General features: G+C 51.6%; 1 protein-coding gene across 3 annotated transcripts in view; it reads right to left on the reverse strand.

Annotated features, from left to right (window-relative positions):
* Positions 1-2,003: 2,003 nt before the first annotated feature.
* The window catches only part of RGS9 (regulator of G protein signaling 9), a 68,582-nt gene continuing 54,581 nt past the window's right edge, over positions 2,004-16,004 (reverse strand). Inside the window, exons 17-19 of one of the 3 annotated variants that reach the window (XM_034789707.1) lie at positions 15,213-15,330; positions 7,046-7,548; positions 2,004-3,347 (exon numbers count right to left, since the gene is read on the reverse strand). In XM_034789707.1, coding sequence (XP_034645598.1) covers positions 3,191-3,347; positions 7,046-7,548; positions 15,213-15,330 — 778 coding nt within the window. In that variant the 3' untranslated portion in view covers positions 2,004-3,190. Of the gene's footprint in view, positions 3,348-7,045; positions 7,549-15,212; positions 15,331-16,004 lie in introns of those variants that run through there. The other 2 variants (XM_034789708.1, XR_004648158.1) reach the window with 2 other exon arrangements.

Below are 16,004 nucleotides of genomic sequence, written 5' to 3' on the forward strand. Positions count from 1 at the left end.
CTATCTCTCTCTCACACACACACACACACCCCACACCAATCTCTCTCTCACACACACACACACACACACCCCGCACACTTATCTCTCTCTCTCCTCCCCAAATATCAGTTTAAACTCAATGGTGAGCCTTATAAGGCCACATCATCTCAGGACCTGGATGCACGGAACCAAAGTCCCCAGCAGAGGGCAGCAACTCTTCAACAAAAACAGACAGGGATAGTGTCCGGCCTGAGAGTCTTACAGAATCTTCCTCGGGAGGTGGCCGTTGTGACCCCATGAGAAGCTGTGGGAAACCTTCCCATCCAGTTGTAAAGAAAGGGAGGGTCCTAGTGACGCCCAGGCTGGGACCCCTGCATTAGAAAACTCCCGGCATATAATGCTGAGCAGCAGGAGTGTGGATCGAGACCAGGTGTGTTTGAAATCTGGCAGGATTGCCCTGACGGGCCACGGTTTAGACCATACACAGAAGAGGGTGAGAGGGTGGTGCTGTGGGGACTACGATTTAAATGAGGGGTCCAGTTCTCCTCCCACTTGCACCAGTTTTGCACGGTGCCAACTTCAGCAAGGTAGGGTTACCATATTTGAACTTTCAAAAAAGAGGACTCTCGGGGGGTAGCCCCGCCCCCTAGCCACTCCCTCCCACTTCCCGCCCCCTACAGAACCCCCAACCCATCCAAACCCCCCTGCTCCTTGTCCCCCGATCGCCCCCTCCCGGGACCCCACCCCCATCTAAGCCTCCCTTGTCCTTGTCCCCGACTGCTCCCTCCTGAGACCCCCCCAACTGCCCCCTAGGACCCCACTCCCTACCTGTCCCCTGATTGTTCTGACTCCTATCCACCCCCCCGCCCCCACCAGATCCCCGGAACTCCCACGCCTATCCAACTGCTGCCTGTCCCCTGACTGCCCCCCCGAACCCTCAACCCATCTAACCCTCCCTGTCCCCTGACTGCCCCAATCCATCTCCACACCCCCACCCCGACAGCCCCCCCACAGAACCCTGACCCATCCAACCCCCCCTGCTTCCTGTCCCCTGACTGCCCCAATCCCTCTCCATCCCCTGCCCCCTGACATAACAGCCCCCCCATAACTCCCAACTCATCGAAACCTCTCCCTGCTCCCTGACTGCTCCCCAGGACTCCCCTTACCACCATGCCGCTCGAGCCACTGGCTCCACGTGGAGCAGGCTGCCGCGCTGCCCTGTGCATAGCTCCTCCCCCACAGAGTGCTGAGGCGGGGGGGAAGCGGGGGAGGGGCTCTGGCTGCTGGAGGCCAATGAAAGCGGCTCAATTGGGCCCAGCCACCCTATCAGCCGCGCCGCACTCTGCATGGAGGGGAGGCGGGGGGGGGGGGGGAAATCCCGGACCTTTCTATCTTATTACCAATTCCTCCCGGATGGCTATTTAAAGACGAAAAAGCCGGACATGTCCGGGGAAATACGGACAGATGGTAACCCTAAGCAAGATCCCTCCTGGTTTTCGTGGAGGTCATTGAGAGGAGAATCCGTCTCTGGTTGTGGGCAGCCTGGCAGCTCCCAAGAGGCAGAAGGGAGCATCTCACATCCACCTGACACAGGAGCAGGGTGGGAATCACATCCTGCAAAGAGTGTGGGTCACTATGACAGGACCATGCCAGGTGGGGGGCACTGGGAGAGCTCCAGAGACCCTCCCCCCTCCGCCTTCCCCCCTCAACCCATAAAAACAAGCTCCTTCAGAGGAGATTAAAGAAGAGAGGTTGTCCTATTACAGCCTTGCCAAGCTGGGCTCCATTCAATGATTCCACTGGTGTCCCTCTGATCCATCCCAGCGTTTATATCTATGTTAATCAAAAGCAAGTGGTGATGGGCCGGAGCCAGAACCATGAATCTGAACAGCCTGAGCTTTATGGTGGGGACTGAGGGTGAGAGGGGGGAATTCACACAATGGCCCATCACTAAAGAGAAGGACTCGAAAGCAGATCTTCAGCTGAAACAGCCAATACAGCGAACTGCGTTGGGCTCAATCAAGTACAATGTGTTAAACAGCAGCTTTACTTCCAGCTACAGAAATTGTCCATGTTATCGCGGGCAGGAGAGGTGAAGACTTTAAATGCTGCAGTCGGAATCAGCGTGTTGAACCATTTCAAATTAACATGGACACATCTCCACATACCATTAGAAAATACAAAATAACGCCAACACCTACAGTTGTGGGCCACGTGGCCTATTTACAAAACAACACCCAAGGTTAGTCATGTTTAGGGACTGCCACTGTACATGGACTCGTCTGTAGAAACTGAGAAGAAGAGGACTCTCTTGATGTACTGACACCGTACAAGGAAGGTGATTTCTAACACTCTTGGCAGAGATACATTTAAGGCGTGGCACAACATATCAGTTTAACGTTCAGATGGGCCCAATCTACTGAGTTTGGATCTAGGGCCAATCCTGATCTTCCCAATCGTTCAGAAGGGTGGTTGGACCCTCGGTGTCAAGGCCCATCTTGGCACTGAAGGTCTATTGGAGGTAAGTGGAAGATAAGAAGTCCTTTGTTTTCTGTGGGGTTCACTTTTGTTGTTGGCTAGTGGGTTATGCCAATCCATCTACCTTACAGTTGTCCCATGAGGATGTCTGAGCTTAGATTTCCCCCCATCCCCAGCCATCAGATGCCTTCAAGTTACATTGCTTTAAAATTCAAAGCTGTTAATAATTAGAGATGGGCCTGAACTCAAACCCAGATTCCAAAGACACCCAAACTTTGGAGAGGCTTAAAGTCTGAATTCCAGTCTTAGAAAGGCCTTCAAGACAATTACATTTCACCAGCACAGCACTTACTAACACCTCAGGATCAAGAAACTACTTACATATGAGAGAGTATCTCCGAGGACATATTTTTATCAGCTATAAGGCAGCAAATAAGGTTCATTTATCAAAAAGTCAGTAACAGATGAGTCTGACTTTCTAAAGATATGAAGGAAAATAGGTCAGGAGACACTTAGAGTTCCCGAATTACACACAGATGTGCGCAACTGGGTCTATTACTCATAACCAGGGTGGTTTGAGCCTCTTTGATGCCGAAGCATAATTCTAATGCACTTTTTTAGCAGCATGGTTCATATATTGAACTGTACGTGGTGAACCTTGCAGAGTCAGGGCCTGGAAAGAAAACATCCATTTATAAGTAGGTCACATCCTGTCTGCCTTAAGAGTTGCTTGTTATCCAGCTTTCCCTTGTTCTGTAAAGTTCTCCCAAGGGCAGATAACTTCCTTCACAGAGTCCTTACAAGCCCGGGGGCAGTCCTCCTCTTCCTCCTCTGAGTCTATTGGGTAGATTCTGCTCTCCAGAGGAATATCCACTTTTATCTGGAAGAAGCTGTGTTGTAAAATGAAAACTCGTCATACACAAGGCACTTTCTGAAGTGCTTTCTGAAGACAACCAACGCGCAGCATGGAGTTTGGCTTTGAGTTTTTCTATTTCATAGAATCATGGAATATCAGGGTTGGAAGGGACCTCAGGAGGTCATCTAGTCCAACCCCCTGCTCAAGGCAGGACCAATCCCCAGACAGATTTTTACCCCAGTTCCCTAAATGGCCCCCTCAAGGATTGAACTCACAACCCTGGGTTTAGCAGGCCAATGCTCAAACCACGTGGCTTGAAGAGGGGAGAATACACATACCAACCCCACTGAAGCAAAAGTGCTGAGTGCCACAGTTCCACAGCCAAGTGAATTAAGAGGTCTTGAATTTGTGCTTCTGTTTTTGCAGTTTAGGTTCAGTTACCTGGTCAGGAGCAGAGATAGACCTAAAAGTGGCAGGGGAGGGCTTTCCATTTGGATTAATTTTAGGCTAGGAGAGGAACCAGGGCTAAGGCCTGAGGGTGATGGAATCTCCAGGCCAACACCTCTTGGGTCATAGGCTGGTGTTGTACTATTTTGACCCCAACTGGTGGAACTCTTGACATCACCTCACTAGGTTCCCCCCATCTTGTTATCTGTTCTTCCACCTCCGTGGGCCACATCTGAACCAGATCTGGGGAAAGACTCCTTCTGGTGTTGGAACCAAAGCCATAGGAGTGCATTTAGAAATTCAGCAGAGTCTGAGAAGTCAGATTCGGGAGGACTACTTGCTAGACTGCTCTGACATTACCCACTAATGTCTTTAAGGGCAACAACCAGTGCTGGATCTTTCCAGGAATGCTGCCACCCTCTCTGCCTATTGTCAAGGTGGCCATTCAGCACAAGAACAAAGTGCTCACACCAGGACAAAGGCATCATTTGAAGATCGACTGTGCCTGGAGACAGGCAGCACAAAAACCAAACAAGCTCTCCTGAGCTGTGGTTTTCAATTAGACTGTAAAAAAAAAATCCCTTTGTGGGCCTGAGTCTCAGTTCTCCTTGCAGGAAAACACATTAGCTCGGAGAGCCCTGCATGAGGTAAGATGACCAGGAAGGATACAGACTCCGAGGAGGCTCAATGTGTGTATGTCAGCAGCCTCCCTCCCTCACCATCAGTCCCTGCAGCTCTATTTGTTTATCATACTTGTATGCTCTCCATCGTCACAGTATCTGTGCACCTCACAATCTTTAATGTTTTGCTCTGTTGGAAGAGGCGAATGGCTGCCACCAGTCACAGATCTGGGTGAAGTCTAAGCACTCGTGTGCTGGATTAATGAAGGAGAAATTAATTGTCCTTTGTTTAGTGATAGCTGACACAGTAGAAGCCACCGCACAAGGCACGGACCAGCACAGCAAGGCTAAACCCTGGGGGCTGAGGTGTTTCCCTGGAGACTGATTGCAAACTCGGGGGCTGGAGCTATTACCGGTTGGCAGCTGTGTGTGGGTGAAAGGAACCCGAAAGCCAGGAGACAGTGACAGAAGCAGTCGTGAAGGCAGCCCTGAGAGGGAGCAGAGACAGAGCTCTGTGGGACAAAGGACTGGCTGGAGAGGCAGGCTTGGAAACTGTGAGCCAAGAAACTCCCTGCTGCTGTTTGTTTCTACTGTGGTGAGGGAAACAGGGCTGTGTCCACATTCTTTGTAAATAAACAGGATTGCACCAAAACCGGACTAATAATCAATTTCTTCTCCTAATAGAAACAGCCCAGCAAGGCCCTGAATATGGGCTACCCATTTGGGCCCTGGGGAAACAGGATTTATCCTCACAGCGGGTAAGGAGGCAATATTATCCTGGTTTTTCAGGTGGGGACAGATGCTAAGGGACTTGCCCAAAGTCATCCAGGGAGTCTGTAGCGGAGCAGGAACTTGAAGCCAGGTCTCCTAAATCCTAGGCGAAAGCCGTAACCACTGAGCCCGAGCCAAACTCCCCATTCTTGTGCAGGCCTGGGCCAAGCGGAGGGTTGGAAGATCCCTGGCTACACCCCCAGATACAGCTGGGTCCGAGGGAGGTGAGGAGGAGGAAAGACGACGACACTCAGGAAGGGGTAGGGTATGTCAAACACGCTCAGGCACTGGGGTGCAGGGAGCCTCAGAATCACAATAACCCAGGCAGTTCGTTCTCACGGACACAAATCCTGCCAAACCAAAATCCCATGCGCTCCCTGCTGAATCCACGGGCAGGGCAGACCGAGGGCAAAAGGAACCCTTTGACAGGGCCCCAAACCAAGCCAGACGGGGTCACAGCATCCCTCTGTCACAACGGAGGGCAGTTGGCCCAAACCTGAGTCACAGCTCTGTGAGCCGGGTCTCAACACCCAGGCAGGAGATGAGCCCAGCCCCATGGGATAGGAGCCAAGTCACCGCTACAGGTGCAAGTGTAACCCACACAGCTCACTCTGCAATACCCCCTCTCCTCCAGTGCTTCCCTCAGTGGTAAGGCTTTTAGAAAGGAGGGGGAGACTCCATTTCAGATTTGGTCCCAGCCACCACCACCCCTGAAAAAACCCTCTGTGCGGCTGGGCATTGCAAGCAGCAGGCTGACATGGGGATTTGCAGCCCATGTAATGCGGGGCAGGAGGGCACAGGGCAGGGAAAGTGAGAGAGATTGCTGAGTTACCCCCTCCCTTGCAGAGCTACGGGCCCCGGGCACTGGCTTACCTTGGGGGCTGCTGCCCTGCAGGGCTAGCTCTGAATCCAGACCGGCTCCAGGGGAAGGCAGCAGGGCCTGCAGGTGAGGCTCATCTGTAGCCTCCCACACCAGCAGGCGGTGGCAGAAATGCTGTCTAGCAGCCTCCCTATCCCTGGGCTGAAAGGGAAACGGGGGCTGCTCTGTTGGCTAATGTGTGTGTTGTCCCTCTGGCTGGTTCCTAGCTTGTCTCTACAGGGTTGGGGTGTCATCCCCATGCCCACCCCATCCGCAAGCTTCCTGTTGGCCCAAAGAGCAGAGGAGATGAATGGTTTCACGCACACAATGGACAGGTGTCTGGGAGTAGGTGTGAAACTGGTTTAGGCACACAGCAGTCCCTCCGGGACTCACCAGTTGCAGCCTCCGGCGATCGTCGTCGCTGAGAGCCTGCCCCAAAGGCTGGTGGTGTTGGGGGAGGAGGTGTTTGCCTACTGGGTATTTCCCTCTTTCCCTTCCCCCGTCTCCTTATTTGAAAATTCTGACAAGTTGAAGAGCTTTTCAGAAGTTGTAGGCATCTTGGCAAGACCCTCTGACTTCTCAGGGCTCTTCCACTCATCGGTGAGAGACAGAGAGCACCATTCTCAGTTACTCTGGCCCTGTGCTGAGTGCGGTGCCGGAGGGGGTGGGCGGGGTGGTAAACCACCTTCACACGCCCCATGTTCTGAGACTCTTCAGTGCCCCTGGTGTTAGAGCCATCTCAGAGCTGTGCTAATTTATACCCTACTTCTCGCAATCCCGTTCTCTGAGAGTATAGCTGTAGCACTGTGAGCTCTGTCCATCTCCCTCTCTGCACCTGGCCCACCCAGATGTTCTCAGGGGGCCATGTCTGCCCCATGGGAGGCCCCTTCATGTGCCAGAGAGCAACATATAATTAGGCGGAGAGAGCATGGCTAGCGAGGTGCAGACACCACTACCTGGGAGTCCCTCTCACCCAGGCTGGACGCCTGTAATCACTCAGAGCTGAGTTCCTTCACACACCACAGGTATACTTACTTGGTCACTTTTTTGGACTTCTGCTGCAGTTGTTGTTCCAGGTCATCCAGTGGCTGGACCTTTCCGTGGGTGACAGCCGGGCACTTCGGCGAGAAAGTGGCAAACACCGGTGAGTTTAAACATCCCCGTTTCAAGAACCTGCTGAAGGACAAGGTCGTCCGGGATTTGGGAGGCACCTTGGCTTCCATGTTCCCCGGCACCTGGCTGTTGCAAGTGCCTGATTCAGAGTCCATGGAAATCTCTGTGCTCTCAGTGATAGAAGGAAAGTGGTTAGTGTTAGACTCATTGGCTTCCCACTTCCTCTCCAAGCAGGGGGTGCTGTCCAGGGCTACGCTAATGGGTGAGGGGCAGACAGTGCTGTTTGGCAGAGTGATGGGTCCAGGGGATTGGGAAGGCAGGTTGTTTGGGATGTGGCAGGAGGGGTGCGGAGTTGATGGAGATGAAGGAACAGAGGTACCGGTGTACACAGCCAGGTGAGGGACCGGAGCAGTGAACTGACACAACTGCAGAGAAGAAAAGGAGACATTTTAGAGCAGGAAAAGCTGCCTGCTAGTCATGGGATACACAACACCAAGCCCCAAAACCCTCCCTCTAGCTACCAACTGGAAATAATTCCCCCGGAGAAGGCAAGTGAGAGATTATGAGCATTTGGGGGGATATATAGTTTACTGGAGCTCAGAGATCACAGCAATGTGGGGCAGGTAAATACCTCAGAAGGTAGGTAGGTAGACAGTGTATTTGAGAGACTGTGTGATGGTGCCCTCTAGTGACTGGCCCTGAGATAGGCTAAGGGATCCACTACTGCTGGCTGCTGGAAGAGCTCTCTCTTAGCTCAAATGATAGAGGCTTGTGTTCTTGGATCTGCAGGACCTGGCATCCCTGCAGGATGTACATAGTAATGGTGGTTGTCAGATCCATAACAGCAGGAACCAATTTATCTGCCTAGCACTGAATTACCCCTGGCACATCTACCGTGCCATAGAAATGCTGAGGATTATTAATAACAACACTCCAGAGGGCGAAGACTTGGATGGCGAATCAGGTTGACAGCTTGTGGCCCGTATTGTAGGTGAGGCTGATGAACACATAGGCTAGAATTTCCCCACATGGAGGGCCTCTGACTAGGCCATGGGTGGAGAGGAGAAGCGCTACCTGACCCCGGATGTGTCCCCTCAAAGAGGCTCCTGTCTGCTGGTTCAAGCTGCTGTCTGCTCCTACAGCCACCCAGGGGCGTTCCTAGCTGAGCAGCATGGAGTCCATGGGGCCGTGAGGGAATTGAGAAAGGGAGCAGCTAGAGGACAGAGCAAAGGAAAGAAAAAATATGGAGAACAAAAGAGAGAGACTGGACAGAAAATTAAAAGGAGGGGAAATAACCCAGGAGAAAAGGAGGGAAGGGAAAGGAGCAGAACACATGAGAGATGGTGGCAGCTGGGTCAAACCAGTAGCTCCACCAAACCAGCGCTGGTAGCTCCACCAAACCAGCGCTGGAAACTGCTTCCACGGGAGTGGCCCCAAACTCACTGCAACCCCAATGCACCCTGGAGGAATTTGGACCTGGATCAGTGCCTGCATTTCACAGGCCATTAATAATGGTCTGAGCCAAAATCCCACCAAGAACACACCGAGCTTGGAGGAAAGTTTGAATCCAGACCCAGACTTTTGAAGCTTGAGCTCACCTCTAACAAGATGGGCCCGGACAGCAAAAAACGTATCCACATGTGGGTCTAGACATTCCAGAGTGCTGAGCTGGGGGATTGCCTTGAGACCCATCGCTCACTGCCTTTTGCAGGGCCTTAGGGCAGCTAACTCAGCTCTGATCTATCACTTTTCACCCCAAGATCACAAATGGCTTTGCGAAGGCGGGTGAGTATCATTATCCCCTTTATAGAGCTGGGTAAAATGAAGCATAGAGATGTGACTTGCCCAGGATCAGAACCTACATCTGCTGATTCCCAGTCACCTGCCCGACCCCTGAACCAGTCCCCTAGATCATTGCGGTATTGTTAATGCAAGTTGCCTTTGCTTGTCCTGTCAGCTCAGCCAAATCTTAGCTGCACAGGAGAGCTGCCAGCTTTTCTTCACTCCAAACTCTGACTCTCCTCTCCAAAGAATACAACTTGGTGTTATCTTCAGAGCATCCTCCCCCCAAAGCACTGTGCACTTGGGACAGGACCTGTCTGGTTTTAAGATTAAGTTAGATAAATTTATGGAGGGAATGGTTTAATGGTAAAACATAGTAGTCAAGGAAAACCAAGAAATGGTAGGTAAATTGTATAATGGCCGACAGGGGTCAGGCTGGAGACTCTTGCCTATATGCTCGGGGTCTTACTGATCGCCATATTTGGGGTCGGGAAGGAATTTTCCTCCAGGGCAGATTGGCTGAGCCTCTGGAGGTTTTTCGCCTTCCTCCGCAGCATGGGGCAGGGATCTCTAGCAGGAGGGTTTCTGCCAATTGAAGTCACCTAAAACAGGATTGGGGACTTCAACAGCAGAGTCCAGGGAAGGGGTAGGGACGGTTTTATGGCCTGCAGCATGCAGGGGGTCAGACCAGATGATCATAATGGTCCCTTCTGACCTTAAAGTCTATGAGTCTATGAGTCTATGAGGACAATCCCCGCCTGTCTGTCCCTGCATCAAAGAGCCAGAGGGAAGCCAGATGCGGAGTTTTGTTCTACCTTGTTGCCTGTGGTGGGTTTCCGCACCATCAGATCAACTACTCTTATTATCTTTTCTTATGTTTGTTAATATAAGAAAGAGCGGGCAAGAGAGAATAGGGATTGAACCTCCTGGAAGAACAAAGGACAGAGGAGCTAAAAAAAAAAAAAAAAAGAAAGAAAGATACAATTCCCTGACAAATGCCGCTGCCACCATGCCACCGAATACAGCACTTTTCAAACCTGATTGTCATGAGCAAACCTGATTCATGACACCCCACGATGTGAGGGATTCTCCTCCCACATTCAGGATAGGTTGGGTGGGATGCTTTGAGGACTTTCTGACAAGCAGGAGCTGTCCCCTCCATGACCTCTCTCCTCTGGCTCAATCAGACTTTGGGGAACTCTAAACTTGTTGCTTTGAGCTGCACTGAGAAGAACTAGCGCTATCCTAGCTATGCAGATGCTTCCATCCACCGAACTCCCTCCCATTGGCCTTGAAGATGGCAGATCTCCAGGGGAATGAGGTATTGAAGAAGTCATCTCTTCTTTCTTTCCCTTACATGCTGATATGGCCATCTGTAAGCATAGCTGGGATTGCACAGAACAGGCCATGGCTGCACGTATAAGCCATGGCTTAGGCCAGAACGAGAATGAATGATGGATTCATTTCATGCCACAGGACGGGCCTTAGGGACGGTGAGGCGTGGAGGTGCTCACAGAATCAGAGCAGCAGTAGGGAGTTCGGTGAGGGTGTAAAGGTCTGTCTCCATGAGCTAGCAGGAAGAATGGATGAGCCAGATGATGGGGCTCCAGATCCCAATCTGCCTTTGGGAAATCATCGCTCTCTAGAGAGTCGGAATATCTCAGCATTTCAGAGACTTGGACAGAGTTACTCTGAAGCATATACACTGATGTATCAAAAGGGGGAGCTAGAGGGGACCTGGGGCCTGATTGAGAATCCACTGAAGTCACTGGAAAGATTCCTATTGGCTTCAACAACCGCTGGATTGGGCCACGGTTGTCATAAGGGAGCTCATCTTACCTAATTCATTAAAAAGAGATTAGTTGTAAGCAGGGAGTTCTGGGAGACTATAAGGCTCTATTGTTGCTAGTTACAACTGGGGAGTGTATCTAGTGACAACCCAGTTAGCCCCCCAATCCATTACAACATGGTTAAAGCATGTAGTGAGGGCGGGACTTTGGTTATGGATGGCATAACCAGGCTAAGATCTGACTTGAAGGTGCATGTGTGACGGACACCATCTTGGCTGACTCCTCAAGGACTGACCCAGGGACCTCCAGAACTACAAAGCACAAGCACCAAGGCTGTCTAGCTGCGGCTGTAAGTCTTGTGACCTCCATGGGAGACCGAGTGTGCACCCTCACCTGTGGGTTACACAGGCTCAGAAGGATAATTTGCCAATGGTTTTATCCTAGATGATGCATTTCAGGCTTCTCCAAGGCATGGCTTTACCATAAGGTTCTAAATAAGTCTCTACCAGCAGAAATAACAATATGCTCAACTGTTTAAACAAAAATGTTAAAAGCAGCAGCACAAAAAGTAAATACACACATGCAAAGAGACAACACAATGAAGGACAAACACAATGGTCTTTTCCATTTTCTACATACACTTTTATTAGACAGATGAGCTAAAGCAAATAAAACAAAGAAATGATGGCTAAAAATCAATGGAGATCCATTGGAATGCAATGAAATCCAATGGACACGAAATCCAATGGCAGATACGGAGTGAAGTTCAATTCATAGCATGCTGAGGGGGATGGCCGATAAACAGGCCTACTCAGAGAAGATGAAGAGCAAGGGGTGAACGCAGCCAGCTACAAATGGAATATACTGTGAGACGGGGCACCAAAAATGAGCTTACTTCTAAGAGTGCTGGCATTTGGTCATGATCTTGCCAATCCTGGGTAGATGTTTCACACTCACAGGGTCTGCCTACGCTGCATCAGAGGTGTGACTGAAGCACATATCAACGCAGTGAAGCTGCAGCAACGTGGGCTGGTCAGGCCCACCTAGGACCTTGGGTATAGATGCAAGCAGCTAACCCATGCTGCTGCCCCTACTGCTGTGCCTTCCCGGCTGCTGTTGTTGGAGTTAGCTACACTTCTATCTAGTCACACCTCTGATTGCAGGGTAGAAATGATGGCTGGGCAGTGTTGGGACTTAGATAAAATCTGGGGAAACCAGTCAATGGAGGTGAGAACTAAAATCGATTCATTAAGCCGACTGACTGGGACCTATTTTATTATTTGTGTTATGACAGCATCTAGGAGCCCCAATCGTGTATCAGGGACCCATTGTGCTAGGTATAGTACAACCTATAGAGAGACTATAGAGCTCACATGGTCCTTGGTTTCCCTTAGCTGTACATAAGCTTACAGGAGATCCCACATTGCCTCGGACTGACCTTGCTAACTGCAGAGTGCCCTCAATAACCATGTAAGTGGAAAGTAGCTGGCAGTGCCCAGCACCGTGCAGAACTGACCCTGCCAAGTGTGGGATACGTTTGAGAATGTAATGCCCGCTCCCGCTCCCACTAAAAGCAATGGGGATAATGCCATTGACTTCAACAGGAGCAAGAGCAGAGCTTTAACGGGCAGGCATCCAAATCAGAGTGAACAAACCAAACACACCACATGTTGTTTCAACTCCTCCGGGAAGACCTAGCTGTCATTATGTTAGCGCAGCTCAGGAGAGCCGCCTGCACCCTAACCAAACGTTAGAAGAGGAGCTCCTCTCATTTTACAGTGATACCAGAACGGGACACAGGGACGGCCAGACTGGATCAGACCAGTGGTCCATCGAGCCCAGTATCCTGTCTCCAATAACAGCCAGTACCAGCTGCTTCAGAGGAAGGTGCAAGAAATCCTGTAGGAGGCAGATGGGGAGTAATCTGTCCCCCAGGAAAGGTTCTTCCTGACCCCTATTAGCTGGAGGCTGGCATATACCCTGATGCATGACCATTTATATCCCTTCCAAAACCCTTGGGGGGTTTAATCATTATTCTTCTAACGCTGCATGTTCCCATTACACAAAAGTTTGTTCTTACCTGTCAGTTTCTTGCCTACCATGCCAAAGGCGGCACTCTAGCATGTTCTGATGTGCACGTTCGGCACATTCTCACCTATGCCCGGGAGGAAACGAGGACTGGACAAATGTAATGTCCACAGTTCAGAAAGGGGCTGCAGCAGAATGGTGATGGTATAGGCTAGAGTGGGAGCAGAACCTGGCACAATCTGGACTCTCGCGCTAGGATTTTTAAAGGAGCCTAATGGAGTCATGTCATTAATAATGGGATTTGTGTGCCTAACTCCCCTAGGCTGATTGGAACCTGGCTTTTCCTGGGAAGGTCAATGAGGTTCCTCCAAGGACAGGATTCTCTATGCCCACTGTTAGCGCCTGACTGCCGATGGGATTCCAACCTCATGGGAGGCCTTCGTTGTTCTAACTGACTGGTGAGGGCATCTCTATGGGAGGAGTGGGGGGTAATAGTAAAAGAAAGAAGCAGCCCAGAATAGAAGCAATGCGTGTGAGAGATGGAAGGACTTCCCTTCTCCTCCTCCCTCTCCCCACTGCCCAGGACATTAGGACTGGCTGCTGTCTCGGACAGCATAAAGTCCTGGGTGGAACACAGCTGCACCCGCTCCCATCGACTTGCAAGAGTTTGTCCTGAGACGGGACCTCACGGAGTGGCCCAAGGTGATAATGGGGAATGTCAGAGGCTCCCCAGCTCACAGCTCCAAACCCTTACATGGTACGGATGGCGTCTCTCTGAAATGCACCACCGCACAGCATGGCGAGAGCCTGATGTGGATGCAGCACAGAACTCCTGAGCAACGACCGCTGAGCCTGTGACCTTGACAAATGCTTGGGGAGCTGAACTACACTGGCTACTGAACAAGTGTACTGGCATGGCTCTGCCCCCAGTGCAGAAAGGCTGAAACTCATGTCCAGATAAAGAGGAGAAACTGCTTCTGGGATTCTTCACCTCCACAGCACCTCAGCCCTGTTGCCAGCCACATCCTCCTCTCGCTGCCTCCAGTAAAATCATCCCAGCGAGAGCAGTGGATGAGCAAGACCGAAAGGATTAAAACGTTTTCTGAGCCTCAATGTTTGCCCATCCCCCAGCATCCCCTAAATTCTGAAGGAGGAGGAAACTTCTTTACCTTCCGCCCCTGGGTTTTCCACAAATCCCATCGTGTCCTGGTGACCTTGGCTGGTCCAGCCCCAGGGGCTTCCCAGGCAGGTTTGTATCTCCCTGAAATGTGTTTTGTACCTAACTGGAGGGTTTAGGTTTCAGGAAGTAATTTCCACTCCCCATCCCCTCCAAAAAGGAACAGGAGAGTATTTTATTCCACTAGGGGCTGAATAAGCCCTTCTGACCTCTCCCGATCACAGCGGCTTCTGGGCCACAAGCCGGGATGACCACTGGAAGCTGAGGTTTGTTCATTTTTAACAAGGGGAAAGAGCATCGCAGGGCAAAGACAAGACAAGAGCAAGACAGGCTTTGCTAAAGGAGCAAGGCACTGCTCTTCCACCCGTCTGTCCTAGCAGGAAGCTGCTCTTCCCTCCAGGTCCATGCATGACTCATTACATGGGTGAGTTCCTGAGGGACAAGGAGAAATCGCTCTCACTGCTAACCACCTCTAGACTGAGATCTTCAAAGCTGCCAAGGGAATATGGGGGCCCAATTACCATTAAAATGAGTAGGGCATCCAAACCGCTTAAGTGCCTTTGGAAATGTTAACCTTGTTGCTCCCACCAGGCATCCACCCCATCCTTCTGCACAGCAGCTGAGCACAACTGCAGCCTCCATGTGCTCCCTCCTATTGCCACATGGGTGCAAGACGCCCGAAGCAGAGCTGGCCAGCTGCTCAGAGCAGTGCTTGGGGTACTAGCGGTGGGCATGCTCCCACAGCATGCCTGAGAGCGCCAAGAGGTGATGGACCTTCTTGTGCTCTCCCTGGGGTGGGGTGGCTCTGCCCCAGCGGACCCAGAGGACGGGGACAGGAGAAGGAGCTGAGTGCTACGCTGCCTTGGGCATCGTAACAGAATCACGATCCGAGTTCTCTGGGTCGCAGGCAGGGATTTAAGAAGCAGAGAGACACAAACGGGAGTTTTGGATCCCGGGCAGGGTTTGGGGCAGTTATAAAACATCCCCTTCCCGGACTTGTAAAAGGAGCACATCGCCCGGGACCCACAATGCGATTCGGACCCAGCCGGCTTTCTGACTCTAGCAGCATTGCCGAGCCTGTGACGTGACATCTGCTGCTAGATGCCATGGCAACCTGCAGGAAGCAGGTTGCAGGGAGGAAGGGGTCTGGAAAGGTAAAGCAGCACTGACACCTGCAGGTGGGGGGCAGGAATCTCAGCCCCGGTCTTGCCAGCAGCCCCTTGTCTTGTCTTTCCCCGGCTTTGTGCCCTAGACAAGCCTACTTAGGAAGCTCCTGCTGGAGCTGGCTCCTACGGTCCAGTTTGCTCATAACCTGGGTAATATCCACGTTTGTTGCTGCTTCTTTGGCCTTGGCCTCCTCTTCCTGCTGCCTCAGGACGACGGGGCTGGGGCTGGAGCGGAGGTGACGGCGTGCGAATGGGAAACTGGAACTAAGCACAGAGAAGCAGGGAGTTACTGGGGGACAGAGGCAAAACTGACCAGAAAATGGGTCTCTGTCACCAAAAGCCCAAGGGACCTGCGTGGAGGGAGGGGGGTTGTTAGTGTCCTCCATTTGGAGTAAACGACCTGCTTAACCCAGGCTGCAGAATGCGCTTGCTACAGACTCACATTCCAGACATCGCAGCAGAACCCAGCCCAAGGGCCCGGCCCTGCCACAATTAACTCCCCTTAGCTTCTTCAGGAGCCAGGCTGGGCCCCAGACTCAGTCCCCGATGCTGCAAACGTTTCTGTCTGCACGTGACTATCGCCCCACCGATGCCAGTGCAGTTCAGCCGCAGAATGCACTGAGCAGACTTTTCCCATGGCATTTCCTGCACCTTCGTCCTCCCGGCCCGTTTTCACGCCACCCAGATGTTCCGTTGTTATGAAATTTCATACCAGCAGTAACGTGATGGTGAGATTGTGCAGGATTAAGACACGTCATGTAAACCCCTTAGCTGGGAAAGGCTCCACTGTGCCATGAAGACATCATGAAAATGGGACCGGGTTTGAATCGGCCAAACGGCTCAAATGTCACGGATTTCAAATTATGCTGGGAATATTTTGCCCAGCTCTATCAATGAGGGCCCAGTTCTGGCACCCGTAATCACTCTGAGTTCACACT

The sequence above is a fragment of the Trachemys scripta genome, chromosome 14, assembly GCF_013100865.1.
Source record: "Trachemys scripta elegans isolate TJP31775 chromosome 14, CAS_Tse_1.0, whole genome shotgun sequence".
NCBI classification, from domain to species: domain Eukaryota; kingdom Metazoa; phylum Chordata; order Testudines; family Emydidae; genus Trachemys; species Trachemys scripta.